This window comes from Stylophora pistillata, chromosome 3 (genome assembly GCF_964205215.1).
Source record: "Stylophora pistillata chromosome 3, jaStyPist1.2, whole genome shotgun sequence".
NCBI classification, from domain to species: Eukaryota; Metazoa; Cnidaria; class Anthozoa; order Scleractinia; family Pocilloporidae; genus Stylophora; species Stylophora pistillata.
In genome coordinates, this window is record NC_142521.1 from 18403159 (window position 1) to 18425000 (window position 21842).

At 39.6% G+C, this 21842-nt stretch overlaps 2 protein-coding genes and 1 pseudogene across 8 annotated transcripts in view; 2 read left to right on the top strand and 1 right to left on the bottom strand.

The window, feature by feature from the left end:
* The first annotated feature begins 40 nt into the window (after positions 1-40).
* LOC111342471 (thiamine-triphosphatase) lies at positions 41-5025 on the top strand. 4 transcript variants are annotated; one of them, XR_002695958.2, is made up of 4 exons: positions 41-637; positions 1833-1971; positions 2495-2681; positions 4153-5025. XR_002695958.2 is itself a non-coding variant. In XM_022949561.2 (3 exons), exons 1-2 carry the CDS (start codon positions 76-78, stop codon positions 1946-1948), a joined length of 678 nt encoding a protein of 225 aa, XP_022805296.2. In that variant the 5' UTR covers positions 41-75; the 3' UTR covers positions 1949-1971; positions 4153-5025. The 4 variants fall into 4 exon arrangements, 2 of the variants coding, with proteins under 2 accessions (XP_022805296.2, XP_022805315.2); XR_002695960.2 differs by having other exon boundaries at positions 1894-1971; XM_022949561.2 differs by lacking the exon at positions 2495-2681.
* On the bottom strand, positions 2708-19257 carry LOC111342435 (uncharacterized). 3 transcript variants are annotated; one of them, XM_088754026.1, is made up of 12 exons: positions 19135-19257; positions 17779-17890; positions 14810-14852; positions 12947-13473; positions 12776-12802; positions 12183-12434; positions 10935-11231; positions 9343-9639; positions 8328-8615; positions 6888-6935; positions 6245-6361; positions 2708-4879 (listed from the first exon to the last, which is right to left on the bottom strand). In XM_088754026.1, exons 2-12 carry the CDS (start codon positions 17840-17842, stop codon positions 4230-4232), a joined length of 2610 nt encoding a protein of 869 aa, XP_088610152.1. In that variant the 5' UTR covers positions 17843-17890; positions 19135-19257; the 3' UTR covers positions 2708-4229. The 3 variants fall into 3 exon arrangements, with proteins under 3 accessions (XP_088610152.1, XP_022805267.2, XP_022805252.2); XM_022949532.2 differs by lacking the exon at positions 19135-19257 and adding an exon at positions 18371-18533; XM_022949517.2 differs by lacking the exon at positions 19135-19257 and adding an exon at positions 17985-18298.
* LOC148734867 (uncharacterized) overlaps positions 19203-21842 on the top strand; it is a 5437-nt pseudogene continuing 2797 nt past the window's right edge. The window contains exons 1-3 of the transcript XR_015998938.1: positions 19203-19326; positions 20842-20972; positions 21292-21842. The exon at positions 21292-21842 is cut by the window's right edge and continues 1589 nt beyond it. The product of XR_015998938.1 is annotated as an uncharacterized LOC148734867 (transcript). The remainder of the gene's footprint in view (positions 19327-20841; positions 20973-21291) is intronic.

Below are 21842 nucleotides of genomic sequence, written 5' to 3' on the forward strand. Positions count from 1 at the left end.
TTATTGTCGAGGAGGGGAGGGGAGGAGTGGGTGACGATAGCATTCCCATAAACGTTTGCGAGGTCGATTTCAAACATGGCAGCAGAGTGGGTGAGCGGAAGTCCCTTATCTTCTTCTCAAATGATCGAAGTAGAAAGCAAATTTCGTGTACCACCAGACTTTGAGAAAGTTCTAAAATTGAAAGGAGCAAAACTTATGCAACAAACTACTTTTACTGATGTTTACTTTGACGCACCAAACCATGAACTATCGCTCAACGGTCACTGGCTGCGGAAACGAAATAACAAATGGGAACTAAAAATTCAGAAACTGAAAAATGAGCGGTGGATCGAAAGCAACCGCGAGATAGAAGACGAAAATGAGATTTTAAGTGAAATTTATAAGAGGTTGCTCTCTCTTTATCCGAACATTGGCAGAGATTACAAGTCTGTCGAGGACATGGTACAGGGAAGTTCCTTCAAACAGATTGCATGTTTTACAACGAATAGAACTGTCTATAAGATGCCGGACGGAGTCGTAGTTGACTTAGATCAGGCAAGTTTTGGGTATCAAGTTGGTGAATTGGAGGTTCTGGTATCAAGTGAGAAAAGCGTTGAGGTGGCAAAAGAACTTATTCAAAAAACTGCAGAACTTCTTGGTATGCTAATAAAATAAATTAAAGCTCAATTTTAAGTGTCATTAATTTACTGAATTCCTGGAATACCTATTTGAAACCTAAATCCACAAATTATATTATGCAGGTCGTCATTAGTGAATGTTCCAAGTAGCACCAACCCAAAGTTGTTGACTGAAGATTTTGCCTTTCCAGTTCCCTAATCCCCTATCCATTATTTATCTTTGTTTCTTTGTAAACGTTTTTTAGATAAGGCTGCGGATCATGGCCATAACCTAAGATCTTCTAATAAGAAGAACCCAGCGCACATCAGAATACCTGCATCACGCACTAGAAGGCACAAACAATCGTTTATTGCTAGAGATGCTAAACTTAACTTAATTTGACATAACTTAATTGTATACATAATATTTGCTGTGTTTTGAAGTTTTGAATTTGAATTTTTGAATTTTGAATTTTTTTATAGTAATATTACCGTAATTCTTATCGCCGAAGGTAATAGATGAAGGTATTATTATTATTATATTATTATTATTTAAATGCAATACATCCCTACCTGTACCTTGTCTCTCCTTTGCCCTACTTTTATAGGCTTTTAATCACCCAGAAGAATGATCTCTTAGAACTGGATAACAAATTTAAAAGACACCTAACCAGAGTCCCACATACTGTTATCTATTAACTTTGCTGTTGAACTTAATGATGATACATGTCTATGATTTTGGACTGTCGGTTGCATAGCAGCAAGCTTAAATGAGCATTATAAACACATGCACCTTTTTTTTTTTTTTTTTTCCTATTTTCAATACATTCACTTTACAGGCCAGAATTGCTCCATTTTAATTAAGAGGCACTCACAATAGTACCACCATACAAGCATGCAAGTAGTGGTCTTCTAGTCTTTGCTGTGTGTCTTGCATGTGGGATCACTTGACTTGTCTTTGGGTCAGGCATATAACTCTAACATTAGAGACGTTTTCATAAGAGTCTTAAGAGCTGCCATGGTGAGAAGTAGTTAATTAAGAAATGTTTAAAAAAATAACTGAGAACACAGGAAGGTATGTAAATATTGATCTATCAAAAAATCTGGGTTTAGAAATACTGAAACCACTTTATACCCACCACCTTAAGCTTTTTCTTTTTCAATACATATTTTATCCACAACACTGGCAATAGCCATGGAGTTAAACCATAAAAAAAAGTATTTGATTGTTTTTAGGTATAGAGTGCAGATTGAACATTCCCAGTAAACTGGAGGAATATGTTTTCAATAATTGCAGAAGTCATCATGAACAACTTGTCAAATGTGGATTCTTTGTGAACCAACAGAGTTAAGACCATGGTGGATAAATTCAGATGTAAGTAACATGAAGCACTTTGAGAAGTAAATTATAAGGTCTAAGATTTGAGTCATCAAAGGGGAGTAATTTAGTAAGTGTTGTTATCTAACAAGGATGCTCTCGGCCTTCACAAACTTCCTAGAAATTAAGGTTGGAAATCAGATCTGAATAATTTGAGTTAGTAGAAATGTCTAGTTTTAAAAGTATGAATAGCACACTTTTTGAGGCAGATGCAGTGGCAAATACAGGAAATGGAAAGGCTCAACAGTTAGTGCACTAGACTGAAGGTAGTGATGTTTGGGTTTGCATCATGGTGGGTCATAGCAGTGTGTTGTTTGGCAATACACTTTATACTCGCACTTCCTCTCTCCACCCAGGAGTGCAAATGGGTTACAAAAACCCATTAAAATGCTGGGGAGGACTTGCAATGGACTAGCATCCCATTCAGGGGGGAGTAACAACACTCCTAGTGGCTTCAGGAATAGATGCAACACTTTGGCTGAGTGCTGACTCAAACTTTTACAAAATCTTTCCATTACAGTCTATGCTTTGCTATCTGGATTCTGGATCAGGGGCTGCCAGTTTGAGTTTAGACAGGATCACTGTGTTTTATTCATGGGTTTGTTAGTTTACCCTCACAATGTGTCCAGCCCCAACAAGTTGTATCAATGTGTTTTGGTGAAACCCAGAGGAACCCGACAAAATGCAGAACATGACATAATTATAGGGTTAGTAACTCTTTGGAGTCTTAAAACACAATGAAGATAAAAGTTTAATATGTTCTTTTAAATGGCAAAGATAACATTTCTATGGTTTAAGGAGCATGCTTCTCTTTCAATGACAATGATATTGGTTCTAACCGAAAAACAAGTCTGTTAAATAATAAACACGTCACCTTTGTTAAGAGGTTGTGTTCGGAAGCGGAAACGGAAATCTCGCTAAAAGCAGGCACATTAATTCAAGTGAAAACGGTGAAACGGTAACACAGTAACTCAGAAATAAAACCAAAAACCTCGAAAATTGCGACTCAAATACTCTAAACTAAGACTCGCACACACGAAAATCGTGCGCGTAACTTGCTTACGAAGTTTCAAAGCGCGTGCCCGCTAATCGCGCTTCACGTAAGTTCGGTTGATTATTAGTTTTTATGGAATAAATACATTTGCATAAATATTTCGTGCAATCAAACTTTTTTTACCAAGCCTAATATTCCTTTAAATCAGCAAAAATTAATACAAGTGTTGACTACGAAAGGCTAACAGACAGTCGTTAATTACGCATTCCGGCAATCAACTGCACATAGGAACAAAATCGCAATCATATGAGTGCAGATGAATACTCAGGGTTTTTACTAAGAGCCAGCTGCCGACTAAGAAACAGCCTACTTAGCTTTCTGAACCGTTTGCTTTTCGTGAAATAACCCGTGTGATATGAAAACTGTAACTTACTGCGAGAAAAGTAAAATGTTTCTCCTACAGAATAGCTTATGAATAGACTTCCTTCTAAGAAGTCATTTTCACTTACCAAAGTGAAATTTTCTCTAAATGCTCTCGATTTTCCCGTTCTCCTCGAAAAGGAGAGTATACATGCATTTTTTTTCCTACCGTGGCATCCAACCACCAACTCTTAACTCTGAAAACCACCGCTAAACACTCAAAAATCGAAAACCCCGGAATGCAGTTGTGACTTTCTGCAACCGCGGGATAATTTCTAAACCATGGCTTCGGTTAAGTAGGTACGAATCAATGTAACAACAAACTGACTCAGGATTCAAACTGTACAAGTCACTTACGTGCAATGCATTATCCTCTTACAGTAAGTTGCTAATTACTTACAATCCTATTTATAAACCCCTTGAACTGCGCCTCATTTTTCACTTTAAACATTGCCGACTACGATACTTTACCTAAATGGCGACTGAAATTGAAGATTTATCTTGAAGAAAAGTTTGAAACATAGACTATTAAAAATATCACGCCAATGCTAACATGAAGCGAAAGTTGTGTTGTAATGAAGGAAAGAAAAAAAATTTTTTTAGCCCGTGTACTTAAAACGGCTAGGCGACTTTACCACGACAAAAAAATAGACAGGTTTGGTGCTAAACTGAGACCGCAAACACTCAGGTTTAAACGCATAGGAATTGTTTTTGCACCCCAGCTTGATAACATTGTTTTTTCTGCCTTTTTTTAAATTTTTCAGTCGCCAATTTGGAGAAGTTTGTCTTACAGAAAGTGATCTTTGTGACTTAGTGAGATTGTCTGCCCAGTTTCAAACAGCTAACACAGCGCTTCCTTGCCGTTTGTTAGTTCTATTTTCGGGAGGTAAGGTGAAGCGTCATGCCCTTCTTCAGCGGAGCTGCAGATCTCTGTGAGAGCAATGAACCCTCGTACCTCACCCAGATCTACAGAGAAACGGCGCCGTCGCTTTTGGCTTTTATTAGAAACCACTTCTGTCATCTCCATGTCACTTTGAAGATCCTTAGCAACACGACGTAACTCACCCAAATCTATCGAATGATTTTCCCTGTGTTGCGTTGCCGGAGTTACATGTAATATGGCCTGCACCTGTTGTCTGCAACCTCCACCCTGGTCTGAGGAAGTTAAGGAAATCTCTCGTTGAAGCTTGTCGTACATGGGGTTTCCACTCTGATCCTCTGCTCCTCCAAGTGATCGTCGCCTTCCAAACCGTCGTAGCTGCTTGTAGCTTGTGTTCTCGTAGAGTTTCTCGAAGTGGATAACAATTTCCCGTAAGTGTGGTGGAAGGTTGAGGGAGCCATCAGGATTGATGTTGATGTAACGTGGTTGGCCATTTCTGCAAGGGACGTTATCGTCATCTATCGTCTCATATCCATGTACCTGGGTGTTGATGACGTTTTCTAACCAATTTACGGAGGAGACAGCATAAGGTGTCACTTGACAACCGATACCTAATAAGGCAAGCAAGAGCAAAAACAAACATTTTCAGTAACAGTCCTACGAAGTAATGGTGTCACTCACGAAGCGTGGGTGTTTAAAAGAGCCTCGTAACAGCTTGTACATCTCATGTTTGTCATTAAAAATCAATGTTGATCTCCTCTGTCCCAAATCATTCTCGTTCCGTTTCTAGTGTATTTCTACACCACAATTTTAGGGGGTATTAGGGGCAAGAGTTTGCGCGATTGGTTTCTTTCCTCACTTCGCTCTGTGATTGGTCCATATAATTAACGCCATCGTCTCAACCAATCAGATTCAACTCTAAAACCATTGGGGATTGATCACGTGTGTTTTTACGTGTTTCTTCTTGTCACCTTTGTGCTGAACAATGTTTTCACATTGGAAGAAGAACTTAGTTACCTAGCGGTCACTTCTGGTAGTAGGGGCAAGAGACAAATCTTTTATGACGTAAGGTGTGACTCAAAAACATAGCAACATGAGGCGTATGTTTTTAGACATGGCGATCTCTATTTGGGTACAGTTGAATATTTTCACTGTGCTCACTTTTACACAACTTCGAAACTTGGGCTTTGAGTGCCAAATCAAATTCTCAGGTGAACAGCTATAGGCAAAGATGTACAATTCACTTTCGTCTCGCTTTTTTTTTGTGATGTTTAAGTATTAATTGTCTCGTGGAAACAAGGAGCTTTTGCTGTAATATTTTCCAAAAGAGGAGACCATAATAATCAGTTTACTAGCGTTAGATAGCATGCCTTGGCGTGCTATAAATTATCATTTTTTTCAGCGGACAATGAAGATTACTTGTCACCTAGGTTCACCTTTAGCCACGCCCCTAGAAACCAAGGAAGCGGTGATTATTTATCGGAAGGGGTTGGGGGAAAAGGAGGGATGGAAGATCTTTGTCACGACAAAATTTACCTGATTCCCCCCCCCCCTCCAAATTAGGTTCTGCGATAATCTTAGGAACCCTCCTCTGTTGGCGACAATTGATCCCTCTCCGTTCCCCTGTAAACCATATGATTCCCCGAAAATTCTCCACCCCCTCCCTCCCGAGGATAAATAATGACTGGTTCCTAAGAGCCAAAAAACTCATTCGTGCCTGTAGAATCACTGATCAAAAGGCTGATAGTTTCTAAAGAAACCGTTTGGGGCTGCGTCGGTGGGGGTAACGAAATAATTTGGATATATCAACAAAGTTGAAATGGTAAATTGGCCACCGTAACGATTACAAAAGTTGACGTTTCGAGCGTTAGCCCTTCGTCGGAGCGAATAGAGGAATTGTGGATTGTGTGTGCTTTTAAAGGCAGAAAATGGAGCTACGTTATTGGTGGGAACATGGCAACGAGAATTGAACCTACCGTGTTCACTGTCGTTAGTTAATGCTGCCATCCTCCTCTTTCGGAAAAAGTACACCAATACAAAAACTGCTCCAAAAGCAATGGATCCAGAAAACACAGCACTCACAATGATATCCACTGTAAAAACCGCACAGGAGACACGGTAGTTATTTTACGATTACATCTAAATCAGTTACTCTTCTCAGAGGAATTTTTAATTGAGTGTGAAACGTCTAGATTGTGTTTAACTGCACCTTTTGATTGGTTCAGAAACTAATGCCTGTCAGAATTACGAAAACATTTACAAAGAGCCAATGAGAGCTCAGTGTAGAACCGCGTTAACGGCACCGGACAAATGAAAATGCGCCCATTTAATTTCGCGATTTGTTTGAAATTTTTTTTTATATCATCAGTTGAAGCCTGTCTTAGACTCAGTCACCAAGTGTAGTGAGTACCAAAGCAGTTCTCGATCGCTTTCGACACTCAATCCAAAACCGCTCTTTATGTATTTATATTTTGTTGTACTGTCCTTTATCAACTAGATCGATACATGGATCAAAATTGAAATGACTAACGAAAGAAATTCAGTTGCAAATAAGATAACGTTATCAACGTCTAACAGTAAGCGGAAGTAAAGTTATATATGCAGTAGTTTCTCTATTACCGTTTGAACCATGTGATAGTCTGGAGCTTGGGCCAGTGGTGGGTTTCTCTGTTGTGTAAGTAAGAAGATGGAATTTGATTAAATGTGAGCTTATAAATACAACTTTTATTCAAACTGTAAGAATTGGTTATATCAACTAAGTTGAAATTGTAAATTGGCCACCGTAACGAATAAAAAAGCTGACGTTTCGAGTGTTAGCCCTTCGTCAGAGCGATGACGAAGGGCTAACACCGACGCAGCACCACAGTTTCTTTAGAAACTTTCAGCCTTTATTAGCTGTGAAGAATGACTTGTGTAGCTGGCATACATAGCTGTAAGACTGAGGGAGTTTACGATGATGACGATCCCGTTTCGGGCTCTTATAAACGTTCCCTCCCCCCTTCCCCTCCCCCCCCCCCCCCAGTTCTTTTCCTCCATACGCTGGCCATACGGACCACTGGGAGACAAAATCTAATGTATTTTTACCGCAGATAATAACGTCTTGGAGAGAACAAATGACATTCAAAGTCTGTAGGAAAGTTATAATTAATGTCCTATTGTTTACTGAGCGTGTAAATTCTACTGCGGCCTCTTCAGTAGTAAGAAAATACCCCTTAAAAACTTGATAGATTTACCACCAAGGATCGATGGGTTGGCAACTTTCTCTGGAACCTTTTCGAATGAAAATCCAAAGTGATTGTCACAGTATTTTTAAAAGATGTAGAGAGGACAGTCAGTCTATCCGGCCATGAGGGCCTCAGAGGGGTTGACCACTAACACTCAACTGACCAAAATATTTATCGTCAGCCGTCATAACTGCTCGATTTCCGTTAACTGTGAAGAAGGCCAACCAAAATTAGCCGTCAAATCTCTCAGATATTCCCAATAAAGACGAAAACGGAGTTTATGTACGCTAGCTTTAAACAATCAGGTTCAGCATTTACCGGATGTTTTTGCAAGAGGAGTCCTTACATCTCTATGCTTTTTAACTAGTTCTTGAAGACAGCTTTTGGGCTATCATTTCGATTTGATTTTAAAGAAATTTTGGCAAAATATATTGGCTTATTCAAAGCCTTGATAACAATAAATAAACTCCTATTCCGAAAAATTTACTGCCAAACGTAAAATGGCCTTCATATTTTACCATCCACCATCAAGAAGGCCCATTTTTAACTATCAACCGTCAGAGATACCATCCCATTAAGACACTAATCTACGTCCGTGCGTCCAACCGTTCGTATAGTCAGACAGTCGGCCGTCAGTAGGTCAGTCACTAAATAATCGATCCATCACAACCTCGCTCCCAGGGCCTTTTCCCAGTAGTTGGGGATGGGGCGGGAAAAGGGAACTAAGGGAAAAGGCCCTGGGAACGAGGTTGGATTAATCAGTAATTCAACAATTCAATTAGCAAAAAGTCAGTTAATTGACCGGTAACAAGTTAACATGTGATCTACTACATGCCTGACAAAGTTTTGGCCGAGAACGCCGCACTTTTGGCTCCATCACCTTTTGCTGTAAATGCAAGGACATGGAAACTGTACTTCGTGTTCGCTTTTAGTCCATAGACCTCTACAGATGTTTGATTGGATGAAACTGATGCATTTTTGGAAACTGACGTATCGTTGTAGAGTACTCTGTATCCACGTATTTCTCCATTGGTATATTCCTGAAGAACTGGGCCCCATATGACTTTAACCACATTAGTGCTCACGCTTAAAACGGTTATGTCTGATGGAGGGCGATCTGGTACTGGAAAAGATGAACACTGTTTGTCATTCATTGCAGTTTCTAGTAGTCTTAAGAACACTTCTCATTTGAGAACTTAGTCTACTGCTTTTGTAGCCATGGTCTCTCTATGATCCGCTGCTAAAGTACCCAACATAAATCGGAAGGACCACAGCGGCACAGCCCCCTCTCTCCTTATTTTTCACGCAAGAGCTGTTCCTGGCAATGATGAAACAGCCCAACAGGATCTCAAATTTTTTCAAGATACTTGTACAGGACCCTTCTACTGGAGAATCCATAGTTCTCAGGCCCTGGCCAAAGTACTGTGTTTTTAAAAGTTTCCGTTTTCGTCTCAAGCTGAACTAGGCAAAATATTTTTGCCAACCCTCGCTAACACTTCCGTTGGTAGTTTTCATTTTTCAACACGAATGCATTTTCCTCTCGGGAATCTCTATTTTTTCATGCATCTGGATACGCTAATGGAAGCGAAACTGATAAACGCTTTCTACTGTACAATTTTCAAAACAATTCGTTTTCCACTGTTCACACTGGAATCGCTTTTGTTTCAAAACGATACGTATTCGAAAGATTCAACTTTCGAAACGTTTTATGAAAGTGCCCGTTCGGCTTGAATTGGTACAACGAAAACGCGTCAGTGCAGGTGGGACTTTTATCATCTTTATCAAACTATAGTCAATATGATTTGCTAGTTGTTTTATGTGTGTGAGTGTAATTTTTGTGTTTTCCTCACCATCTTCATCAGTTTGCACTACAGACTCAACAGCGGGTCCATCACCTTTTCTTGTCATCCCCGACACTACAATCACATACTTCATGTATTTCTTAAGTTTGTAAAGTGTGAGTGACCTTTCCTTTGTTTTTCTTGTAATAAGGTGTCGCCGTCCTGCCAGCCCATATTGGTGTACTTTCACTTTATATTGAAGTACTTTTCCATGCCGAGACCCAAGAGGGATTGGGTCCCACTGGACCTGAAGACTGGTAGAACTAAGATTCCTGGCTCTTAGATGATCTGGGGGAGCTGTAGGTACTGTGTAATGATAACACAACAAGGTATTGAGGCCGATTAAAGGATTAACTCTTTAATACGTAATGGCTAGTATCAAAACTTTCCTTCATTGTTCCTCACTACTGCTTCGAAAAATGTAATGAAAAGATGTTGGTGAACGCGCTCCTTTAGGGGCAAAGACCACTGCACTTGTGTTAAGCTCGTCCATATTGACTGAGAAAAGAAAAGTCGTTGGTACGTACACTTATTTGCAAAGAGTTATGGGTAATGTTATGCGAATATAGGGTGGTTGCGCATTGCCATACTAAGGAATCTCCTTAAGCGACTCAGGATGCTTACTTATCATAGCAATTAAATCCTTAATAAAATAATAAAAATATTTATATAGTGCCTATACTTTTCAGTGCTAAGCGCTTTACAATGCTTCAAAAAGGACTAAAATCATATACATATCATATATACATAATAACAAAATTATAAAATGGAGAACCTAAGATAGTTCATAAACTCGCTTAAAAGGAAAGGTCTTCAATTTAGATTTGAACTTATTTACATCATGGATTGATCTAATGTCAATAGGCAAATCGTTCCAAAGTATAGGGGCAATAACTAAGAAAGACCTTAAACCATATGTCTTTAAGTTATAGGGTTTGATAATAAGACGCCACTTGTCTGAAGATGAGCGAAGGTACCTCGTAGGTTCATAAACATGAATTAGGTCAACCAAATAATCAGGAGCTAAATTGTTGAGTATCTTAAAACAAATAAGATTAATCTTAAAGATTATTCTTTGCTCTTATCCTTGGGTTAATGTTTTGGCTACAGCACGTTTCGACTAAGGGTCGTGAATCTAAAACCAACTCAGTAATCACATTGACAAAGATAAGAAAAATATCAGAAAGGATCAACTACAGTGAACTCAAAGCAACCGGCTTGAACAAGTAAATTGACTGGTTACTGGTTATCAGGCGTGTAGCCAGCTTTTCAACTTGTTGTAGGCCTTTTCCCGACCTGAGAAAGTTCAATTTTTGGTCAACATTTGCGAGAGTCGTATTTAAAAAAGTCAAGCCGGTGGACAATAAATTAAAGGCCCGGGTCTACGGGGCCTATTGGCTAATTACGCTCCTGATTATAGTTTTGAGAAGGAGTGGTTGCGAATATGGCACGATTTGCCAGAACTAGTCACACAGTAAAGGAAAGAAACAAAAAACAGAGAAACTCATAGTTCTTTCGACTTTCAACTGAAGATTGTTAACATTACAAGTTCCCAACTCATCAATAAATAATCACATCATGGTTTCCTGATAGTAACATACCAGCTTCATCGGTTGAAATGACCAATCCCTCACTCCAACTGCCATTTCCGTAATTGTTGTACGCTCTTATCCAGCATCTATAATTAGCAAAGGTTTTGAGACCTTTCAGTTCCCAGCGATGTTCTTCAGGCAAGAACTCCGCGGAATAATTCTCCGAGGATTTGACAGCCTTACAGGTGGCGTAATATCCAAGAAGTATCCCATTTGCAGAGGGCTTTGGAACATCTCCCCATCTAACATAAATGCTTGTTGAACTCACGTTGTGACCATGAAAGTCAACTGGTGGGCTTGAAGGTGCTTCAAAAAAATTAAAAAATATGTCAAAAAGATTCTTCGGCACGAGTGTTTGCCGGACCCAGTAAGGACTTAGTTCCCGTGAGGTGGAGTGGGAAAGGGGAGAGAGCCCTGCCGATCGAGACCGACTTTATTTCTGGCGCTCCAAGAACTGAACCACAAAGAGTTCAATGTTGTACGAGGCCAGTTTCAATACTAAGTGACAAGCTTTATGTATACTGCTAGGATTACCAATGTCGACTCAAATGATGTGTTGGGATGGAGTAAGAATCACGGCTCATAATTAACTCGATCGTTCAAATGTTAATGACAGCATACCCCTTGTTCCTTGAAAGGGCAAAACACTCACCACGCTCGGCGATCGTTCTTTCCATGTAAGAGCCCCTAAACTATGGAATGATCTTCCAGGCTCTATCAGATATACCCAATCTTTAAACAAGTTTAAGAAAGCCATTAAGACTTTTTATTGCAAAAGCTTTTAAATTCTTTGCATGTAATTTTTATATTTCTACATCTTCTAAGTGAACAGTTTAAGTTTTTAGTATCTATGCAGAGTTGAATTTTTAACATTTAATTGTAATGCGTAATTGAAAATTCTTTTATTGATAATTGCGCAATATAAGTCATTAAATTATTATTATTATTATTATTATTATTATTATTATTGTAAAAAGCATCTGTCACTCGCTTGGGTCAAGGGAGAAGACATCTGTGAGAAATCTCCAACGTGATCGCGTCATCTCAGTGCACTTTGTCATCTCGGTACATTTCGTCGTGTTCGTACACTTGCGTTGTCTACCTACATTTGGTTGTCTCCTGATGATATGCTACGTGGTCTCAGCACACCCCGTCGTTTAACTGAAATTACGTCGTTTTATTACTTTACGTCGTCTTAGTGCACTAGCAACGTCCCACTGCCGTTTTGATACACATATGTCGTCTCGTTATACTTACGTCGTTTGGGGCATTTAGGCACATTACAAAACTCCCATCGCACGGTCCTGTTGGTTGTGAAACACCACGGCCCACCTTTGGCAAGTCCTTCTGGATTGCGACAGAAATTTCTACTGTCATTTATCGCTTGGTAAACATGTCCATGAATATCGTGTTTGTGGGGACATTGAGAATTCCACGACTGACATGAAAACCCAGATGCTGTGACGCTTTTGTTACCACGGTAGCCGCGTCCATCACCATAGTAGCAATCTGCAAAACGGGTAAAAACATGGAGAACTCCGTTTCAGGTGCGATAAAAAAAGGTAGACATGACACGGAAAAGTTCGGGTCATTATCCAGTGTTCTGTTCTGCTCACAGGCAGCCCAAGCTCACTGCTAGAAAAGCGGACGTGAGCTTGGGCTGCCTGTGTTCTGCTCTGTTCCTTAAGACGCTTAACAGTGTGCAGTTGTAAACAACACAAAGATATAAAAATGAGCCTCTATGGTGCTGTTTTGAACAATACGTAGATTGATGATGATAACAATAATAATTCGATTTTTGTGCGAGATAATGATACTCCAATTGTTAGATAGTTCAAGATGGGACTTACCTTCACTCTCTAACACGTCCAATTTATCTGACCACAAGGAGGGAAAAATAAAAAGTATTCATCGGTAAGGTTTATATTCATTCTTTGAAACGAAACTTTCTCGTGATTACAAGGTACACTGCGTGTGCTGTCCTTTTTAAATTACGTTTAATTCAACGACCCCTCACTCACCTCGTATCTTGTCAGGAGCGTAGCACTGCGAAGACTCGTTCCTTGATGGCAGCCGCGTACAATTTATGATATCAAAGTAGAACGGGTAAAATGTATTCTTTCTTTCCTCCATGAACGTTTTCACAATCTTAAATTCTCGATCACAATCGTGATAAAACATATGCGTGCACGCTTCTTTGCACACAAATGGAGGACTAGAATCCATGAAGCAACGTTTAAAGTAGTGATGGCAGTACACATCGTCCACTAGATCCAGACAGCTCTGACGTACATTGTAAGAGTTGTCGATGTATTTTTGTCCCTTAATGTTGCCAGTTGAATTTCGAGTCCGCAAAACAAAGTTCTTCGCTATCTGATATTGTAACAGTTTTTGTTCATTCTCGGAAAAATCTCTTGCGTAGACGTTTTGATAACCAAGAATGTGTTTGCAGTAACCGTTCGGAAACAAACGTTGGTAGGGTCTACAAAGTGGCCCATCGAAGGCTGCTGACTGCTTGCTCCCAATACCCGCCGCCGCGGGAACACATCTGTAAAGAGGGTATTAAGCGTTATTGGTTCTTAAAGAAAGCCAAAAACTTGTGCACTTGTGTGCTACGTTGGATAAATTTGGGATGTAATTTCTACCCTCAAAATTCTGGAGGTGGATAAATCTGAAAACTTAACAATAACTTCCGGCGACTAACAGCAGGAAAGCTCGATATATTCCTGGGCGTGCGCATGAAAAATGTGAAGAGCAAAGCGTTTTCTACATTGAAGCACTGTCTTTGTGTCAGACTAGAATGCATGACAATTGTAAAAAAAGACTTTTTGTCTCAACATTCATCTATGATCTGCTTTTCAGCCTGCAGAACAAGCGTGCTTTTGTCTTCTTCGTTTTTCACGCGGGTGAAGGCAAGCGCGCTGCGAGCAAGGAGCGGACGCCGAGGTAGGAGGTTTGAGGTATCTTTTTGTGCCTCATGCGTGGGAAATTAATGTAGGAAACCTCATGCGTGGAAAATTATTCGTCCCTATCCGAGAAGACTAGAATATCTAACCGTTTCTTGATGTTATAGAAAGGAAGAATATTCTTCTCAATTATTTTAAGACCTTGAGTGTTGGTTCGGCCGGGGTTCGAACCCTCGACCTCCCGCATAACAGTCCAGCGGTCTATCCATTGAGCTGACTGGGAGGCGGTCGAGTAGAATAACAACAGAACGTTTCTGAAAAGTATCATTTTCGATAGGGTAATATTTCGGGCTAAAAGAGGATTTCTCTCGTCTAGCACAGTGGATAAGGCCTTGATGTGCAACCACAACCTAATATATTGATCGCTTATTCCTATATATACTGTGAAATTAAGTCTTTAAGACTTCATTTTGGTTAATTGCAGCAACGATTTGTACTTTTCTCTTCGATTACACAATGCTTAAATATCTTCGTCTGACGTTGCTTTTTGAAGTATTATACTGCACTTTGATAGCAGTTATTTACAATTTGAAACCATATACCTAATCATTTAAAAATTTTAAAAGAATTAATATTAATGTTCACGATTGAGAACTGATTACAGTATATGAGAAAAGAAAAACTTACGTTAGCATTACTAAATAGGAAAAACTATTAAAATATAAAAACCTAAAATTATTGATTAGTTGATCGTCAACAGCTGAAACCAGAGAACACACCTACGAAATGCACTAAATAACAGCTCTTGGAAACGAGTTAATCGCAGCGGAGTATGGCGCCTCATAACTCGTGGCACGTAACCACGGTCGACCTCATCGTCTGCTCGAGGTCAGCGGTATGAAGTGGAAGATGGAAATGATATTTATCATGTAACATTGTGAGACAAAATAGAAGACTTCATAACTAAGTACGACTCACTCATTTGCGTTGGTGGTGTTTGTATCTGCAGAACTTTCTCCTTCTGGAAGCGAATTCAAAAGCTTGAATCAGTCTTTTTGGGTTTTTACAAAGGCACCTGGGCAATGGGGTGGGGTGGGGGTTCATTCAGTGACCAATGTTAAACTTCGTACGACTTTGAATATTATGTTGTTAAATAATGTATAATTAATTCCTTCAATATCTGCAGATTATATAAGGTTTACGATCTGCCAACTACACCAAAGAGATTACATTAAACGTCGTGTCTGCGACACCATGGTGTCACTTATAAGTTCGATTCTCTAATTAATCCCGTAAGCAAACCATGTCATGCCACTTTTCTCCAAACCATGTCACGCCACTTTTCTCCAAACCATGTCACGCCACTTTTCTCCAAACCATGTCACGCCACTTTTCTCCAAACCATGTCATGCCACTTTTCTCCAAACCATGTCATGCCACTTTTCTCCGAACCATGTCACTCCAGTTTTCTCCAAACCATGTCACGCCACTTTTCTCCAAACCATGTCACGCCACTTTTCCCCAGACCATGTCACGCCACTTTTCTCCAAACCATGTCATGCCACTTTTCTCCAAACCATGTCATGCCACTTTTCTCCAAACCATGTCATGCCACTTTTCTCCAAACCATGTCATGCCACTTTTCTCCTGTTTCGCTCAATTAATTCAGTTTCATAAATATCCGGGGCAGCTATCTGACTTTCAAGTCACTTAAAAAGTATTCCGCCCTTACTTAGCGGAGACGATCGAAAAACAAGTGAGGCAAGCCAAAAACGGCGTTTCCCTAGGATATTAGGAAATTATTTCCCTAGTCAATTTCCTCGATTGCTTCCATTAATGGAGAGCCCGCCTCAATTTAAATCTTTCTGTTGAGGCGAATGGAATGGCTGTTGTTAATGAACAAAGCCCGACGTTTTGTTTTGACAACTTAATCGGAAATCATCACCGATTTTAAGGCTTATATACAGAAAGCCCTTGGCAACGCCATCGATTTGAATAGCATGTAACTCACTTGGTCAACAAGGCATAAAATCATAAAATCTTTTGTATTGGCTCTTGTCAGGAGCATATCAACATATACTGTTGCACTTGTTGATAGAAAGGAAACCCCCCTGGCGTAGAATTTGAACGAAACGGATATCATTTAAGTTTTCTCGAAGAATACTGTGAAACAGAGTCGGATTTCCCTGATTGAACTGCGGTAAATTTACATAGCGTAACGGCAGGCACTACAAAACCTGGTTCCTCAGTAGTCGCAAGGATATTTAATTTTGTGTTACTTGAGATCAATAGAATGTTATTTTTGCTCCAACGACGTCACTGCTCGAACTTTCTGTTGACAACTTATAGTTAAGTACTGCTCTAATTGACGTCATGGCTCGAACTTTCTGATGATAACTTATGGTTCGTAAGTATATCACAAGGAAAAACTTTGGAGCCAGTCCACAAACAACAACTCATCTAGTGTTTTTGTTGACGAATCTAGCCGGGCACAAAATCTTTTATAGCAATTAACGTCTTCGTTTGAACTTTCTCGTGATAATGAGTGGTTCGCAAGCATTTCACGGAAATTAAAGTAGACATCTATGGAATCGAAAGGACGTTAATTTGCGTTGTAAGTAGACATCACCTTTTAGTTTATCCAATTATTGGCATTTTTTTTTTTTTATCTACCGCGGCTCTACTCACGCAAGAGTCAATTTTGGGCTTAGCAGTCAAAAATAAAATGGCTTATCTGTAGTAAACTAATTAAATTGGGTGTCTTGAATAAACACAGGCGGACCAGTATAGTAACGCTGCTTATTCAAATAAAGCAGAAAATTAGTTTAAGCATTTTGGTATTGTCTCTTGCATAAGTTTGGTTTCATTTGATAAACAGGGAACTAAGGTCAGTCAAGCTCGTAGCTTCTTTGCTACGTTTGTGCATTTAGGTCTAGACGGAAAAAAAAAAAAAAAAAAAACTGGGGGCGTTCTTATTTGTGAACTCCGAGATCTAACTACACTTAGAAACCACCGGAAAGAGCTTGTCACACCTACTTCGATTTCGCAACCTGTGTATGTCCTAAAGACAGGGTTTCAAAAAAGGCCGTTTACCAGCAATCTACTAGTCTCCCTTGCAGCCGGTTTTTTTTGGATGTCACGCAACGCTCCCCCAAATGTTCTTTTGGGGGAGCGTTGCGTGACATCCGAAAAAAAACCGGCTGCGAGGGAGACTAGCAATCTACCGGCGCCTGAAAAACCTATTATCGCTGTCTGTTTTGCCAGCAAGCAGCCCTTCGTGTTTGGATTTCGCATCACAGCTTCTTTTCCGGGTACAGCCGCCTTTAAATCGTTGGCAGCCGCTCATGAAAAAATTATTGAAAATCCTGTCACTCAGGGTCTTAAAATAATTGAGAAGAATTTGCTACCTTTCTATAACATCAAGAAATGGTTAGATATTCTAGTCTTCTCGGATAGGGACGAATAAATGGAGGTCCCGCCTCCTGCAGGGTTGGGGTAGGAGACGTTAATTTCCCACACACGAGATTACTGTGTGATGGATGTCCTCCCCTGGGGTGGGATGGGTGGGATATAGGGCGCACTTAATTTGGAGCCTCGCTCTGTTGTGCGACCCTCACCACGCTCTGGTGAAAGTGATTAAATAAATAAATAAATTTGCGGGAAATCATAGGGTGATCTTTGAAACAAACGATACTCCGTATTGTTATTTTGATTTAAATTTGTGCTTTGCACTAAAAACTGAAAATCACGAAGAATATGATGTGAGATGAATATATGAAATATAAATTCAGTTTACTTAAGGGATGTATTGAGGTGTGGATGTTATTCCATTTTTGTGACGATAACTTGAATCAGTAAAATACCTCAGTAGTCACGCCAGAGTTAGAAAGTACAAACTGAAATATCTCTTCTAACAAGTTATTTATACGCTGAAGGGTACTGCTCACCTAACACGGCAACGACCAGGATCAATAACCCAACAAACGGCGTGAATATCGTTTGGGAAAACATCTTTCCTTCACACAGCCGTCGAAAAATCAAAGGAATTCACGTCGAAACCTGACGAGAGAGGAAAATATTGAAATCCAAACTAAACACAAGGATATCAAAAGCCAAACTATTGCTCGGTTAACTGTCACTAGAGACGCTGCACCTCAAAATATTTGATGAGTGTGTAAAAGTATCGACAGTTTCTGTAGAACTGAAGCAGCAATGCCGTATCTGATTTCAAACAATGCTTGTAATCCTTTGCCCCAATGACCTTTTTTCAAAGACCAGCAAGCATTGTCTAAATAGGCTTGAATTGTTGACAATCGCGTAGTATGATTTAAGGACTAAGTGAATGAAACTGTTTAAACCATCGATGTGAACAGTGTAACGGACTGATATTGGGAACTTCGTATGTTTTGTCTCTATGGTATTTATATTGCACTTTTTTCCATAACACGTGGTTAATTCAGCTGCGCTGACAGGGCATTAATAGAATATACAGTCTAAGGTGCAAGGGAAAGTCCCTTTTTCGCAATATTTGAACATTACCTTGGAATTGCCACGAAATAGAGAAAACGGTTGGTTAGTTTCCGGGTTGGTTTTTGACTGCCGTGACTGGGTAATCTTAACATGTCTGAAGGGCAGAAGGTCATTCATCTTCCTGTTTTGAATCGTTACCAAAACCCCCAAAATATTTGACTTACCGCGCTTTACTTTGACCGTGGATTTTGCTGAACCAGAGTTGAAAGCTTTTCATTGTCGAGAGTTTTACTGTTTAGAGAAACGTTTGTTTGTGATTCTCGGAAGTAATGTTTTCGAAGATAACAAAGGAATTTTGTGTTTTCTTAAACAGGAAGCAACAAGTAAAAAACGTGATAGGTTCGAACCTACGGTCAACTACAGGGAGTGGCCACTACTCCTGCAGTTATATATATATATATATATATATAACTAACTGCAGACAGTACTGTTTCGGCCTTCTGCTCTTATATATATATATATATAAGAGCAGAAATGTAATGGTCAAGAGGCCAACTCCAATGTAGCTTTGTTGATTTATTAGCTCGACGTTTCGACCGTCTCGGTCTTCCTCAGGAGCATACTAATATTACATGAGCAATATTCAAATTTAAAATTCGTGTCAATGGTAAACATGTCATGACGTAATAATATAAAAATAGAATAGATAACAGCCAAACGTGTCATGGTGTCTAAAATAGATAAATTAAAGTAGTTATAATTCATGTAGTAAGCTTATTGATCGTAGGATTGAGTCTTAATATCCAATAATTTTCTCTTGCTTTTCTGATTACCTGATTTTGACTTCTAACTTTTTCAATAACCGTAAGTTTAAGATGGTCAACTCCACAGTTCTTAAAACGTCTGACAGAGGGTATGTTTTTATGTCCACCCTTGATGTCGCTACGGTGTTGATTGCCACGGTGGTGAATTGTGTGACCTGCCTCGCCTACGTACTGATCGTTACATTTGCTGCATTCTATCAGGTATATCACATTGCTAGTCTTGCATGACGAGTGTTGTCGTCAGGTAAATTAAATTCGTCGTTGACGTTTTATCCGTCTTGTTAAGACGGATAAAATATCGATCACGCGTCTTCAGTTTTAACGTCGCACTAGCGTCGCGTCGAATGAAATGCATACATTTTCTTAATGTATTTCAACCGCGCCATGTTTGTTTCAAAATGACACCGCTGACCAGAGGCATTGCATTTGGGAAGCGAATTAAATTCGACCGTGTTGATTTCGACGCATAAAACCACGGCACGATTTACGTCGACGAAACGACGAATTTAATGGAATTAAATTCGTCTGTAGCACGACGTATAAACTAGGTCTAAAACGTCTAGGACGAATTTAATTTACCACACGAATTTAATTCGTTTTAGACGTCGCGCCATCGTCGAATTTAATCGCTTGTGGGACCTTAAATTAAATTCGTCTGAATTAAGTTGGACTGTAGCGCGATGTATAAACTAGGCCTAATTGACGCTCAATATTGATAACAATGATGATAACAATAGATATATCTTATTAACCAAGCGCGAGGGCCGTACTGGGAGAATATCGGCCCGAGGTCTTGACAGTACGGACCTCGCTGCGCTCGGTCCGTACAAAAAAGACCGAGGGCCGATATTCTTCCAGTACGGTCCCGAGCAAGCTTGGTTAATAAGAGATTTATTATACGACTGAAATTCAAAGGGACACAAGTGCGGGATCATTCGGGATCATTCGGGATCATTCGGGACCATTCGGGACAGCCCGGTCCAATACTGAGAGAATATTGACCGGCAATAGAACATTTTGATTGGTTCATTTTAGTTATTGGCCCTCTGACTGCCTGAGTCGTGCAATAATAATAGTTATGATATCTTAAAGGGCTAGCTCAAGAACCTCCCTTTCCTCCCTCGGTCTATCCTAGAACTAGACCTCTTTAAATTTTGTCTGTTAACTATGAATTATTTTCTTAATTCATCGCAGTTCCATTTTTGTGAGACTTTTGTTTCACAGTACAAGGTGTTCCGCGTTGTAAGATGTTTCGTCATTCCGCCATTCCACTATTCCATCATTTCATCGAATAGGATCACCCGTTAAACTCGCGGCCTTAAAATCACTCCGCAAATTTAGTGGCCCTTTTGAGCATTCGTCGCTGCAAAATTCTCTCTTTTCTGACGCTCTGCCGGACTGGTGCAAGCAACATGCCAATCGATACGCTAAAATGTTTTTTTTTTCTTTCTCTTAAAAAAAAGATAGCTCAAAAATTACTTCAAAGATTGCTCTTAGTTTTACTTGAGTGGTTCCGCTTTCGAAGACCATTCAGTACAGGTGGAGGACAGTAAAAAACAAGCCGTTAGAACTTGGTAAAGGGTGACCACGAACGCTAAATAGAGGTGATTGCTTAATGGGGGTAAAATTACAGTGATTAAGGGGAACTAAATTCGGGACTTCGACAAGTGACAGCTTATCACAGAATGACCGCTTATTAATGACCGCTTATTACAGGGTTCGACTGTAATCGAGTTATGTTGCGCAGAGGGGAGCTATATTTCGCCAAATTCTTAACATGAAGGACACCAAGCCATTCCCGCAAAAATTGCATGGTGAAAACCGTAAACTGTTCCTATCACACTAAGGTAAGTCATATGTACACATGTGAGTTAACTTATCAGGCCCTAATTAACGCCGACAAAAGGCATAAGTTGATTATTACGAATTAAACATTGTTTGTTTCAGCATTTACCTTTGATATGCAATGGTGTTTTTTTTTATTTTTCTTGCTTAGAATTCGCTTCAACACAGTATTTTTTCTTCTAAAATGTTTGAAATGTCGCGACTTGTGAGAAGTAGAGCTTTGTTATTTTCGATGCGCGCCAAAAGTCGCCTCTGTCATACAGTGTCTGTCTTGATTATTTGCCGGCAATGTATTAAATGTCATTTAATTTTTTTACGCAGGAGAATGTGACTGGTGGGGTAAAGAAAATTTACTCGGTGGACTCATAACAGACTTAGGGAAGACAAGATATATTTATACAATACTTGGAAAAGCGCATGATGTTGGAAATCGGCTTTGATCAAGGGTGGCGACTGAGAATTTACCACACACGGTGTCACTATTTCGAGCTTCAATTTATTCGCTTACAATAAAATGGTTTGAAAATATTCATAGGATATGTAACTGAAATTTGTGTTGAATGTGGAAAAGGTAAGCATAGCTTTCTGTTCGAAGTGAAGGTCAACAAGAAAAACTTACATGCCTGTATATCTCGCTGGAAGTCTTCGTTTTGACAGTTCTGAGGTTTTGCAGGGTTTGACAAGCAGTCCTCGCAGGTTATTTTTCTCTAATATTTCACTTTCCGGTAGCTTGTGGAGGCTTACACCTTTTCCTTTTGAATTTTAGTATGTATTTTGACCTTCAACCACACGACAGTTCACCTCATTTCAACTATGAGGAGTATTAGAAATTGTTTTCACAAAGGTCAACAAGGACAAAGCGCCGAACAAAG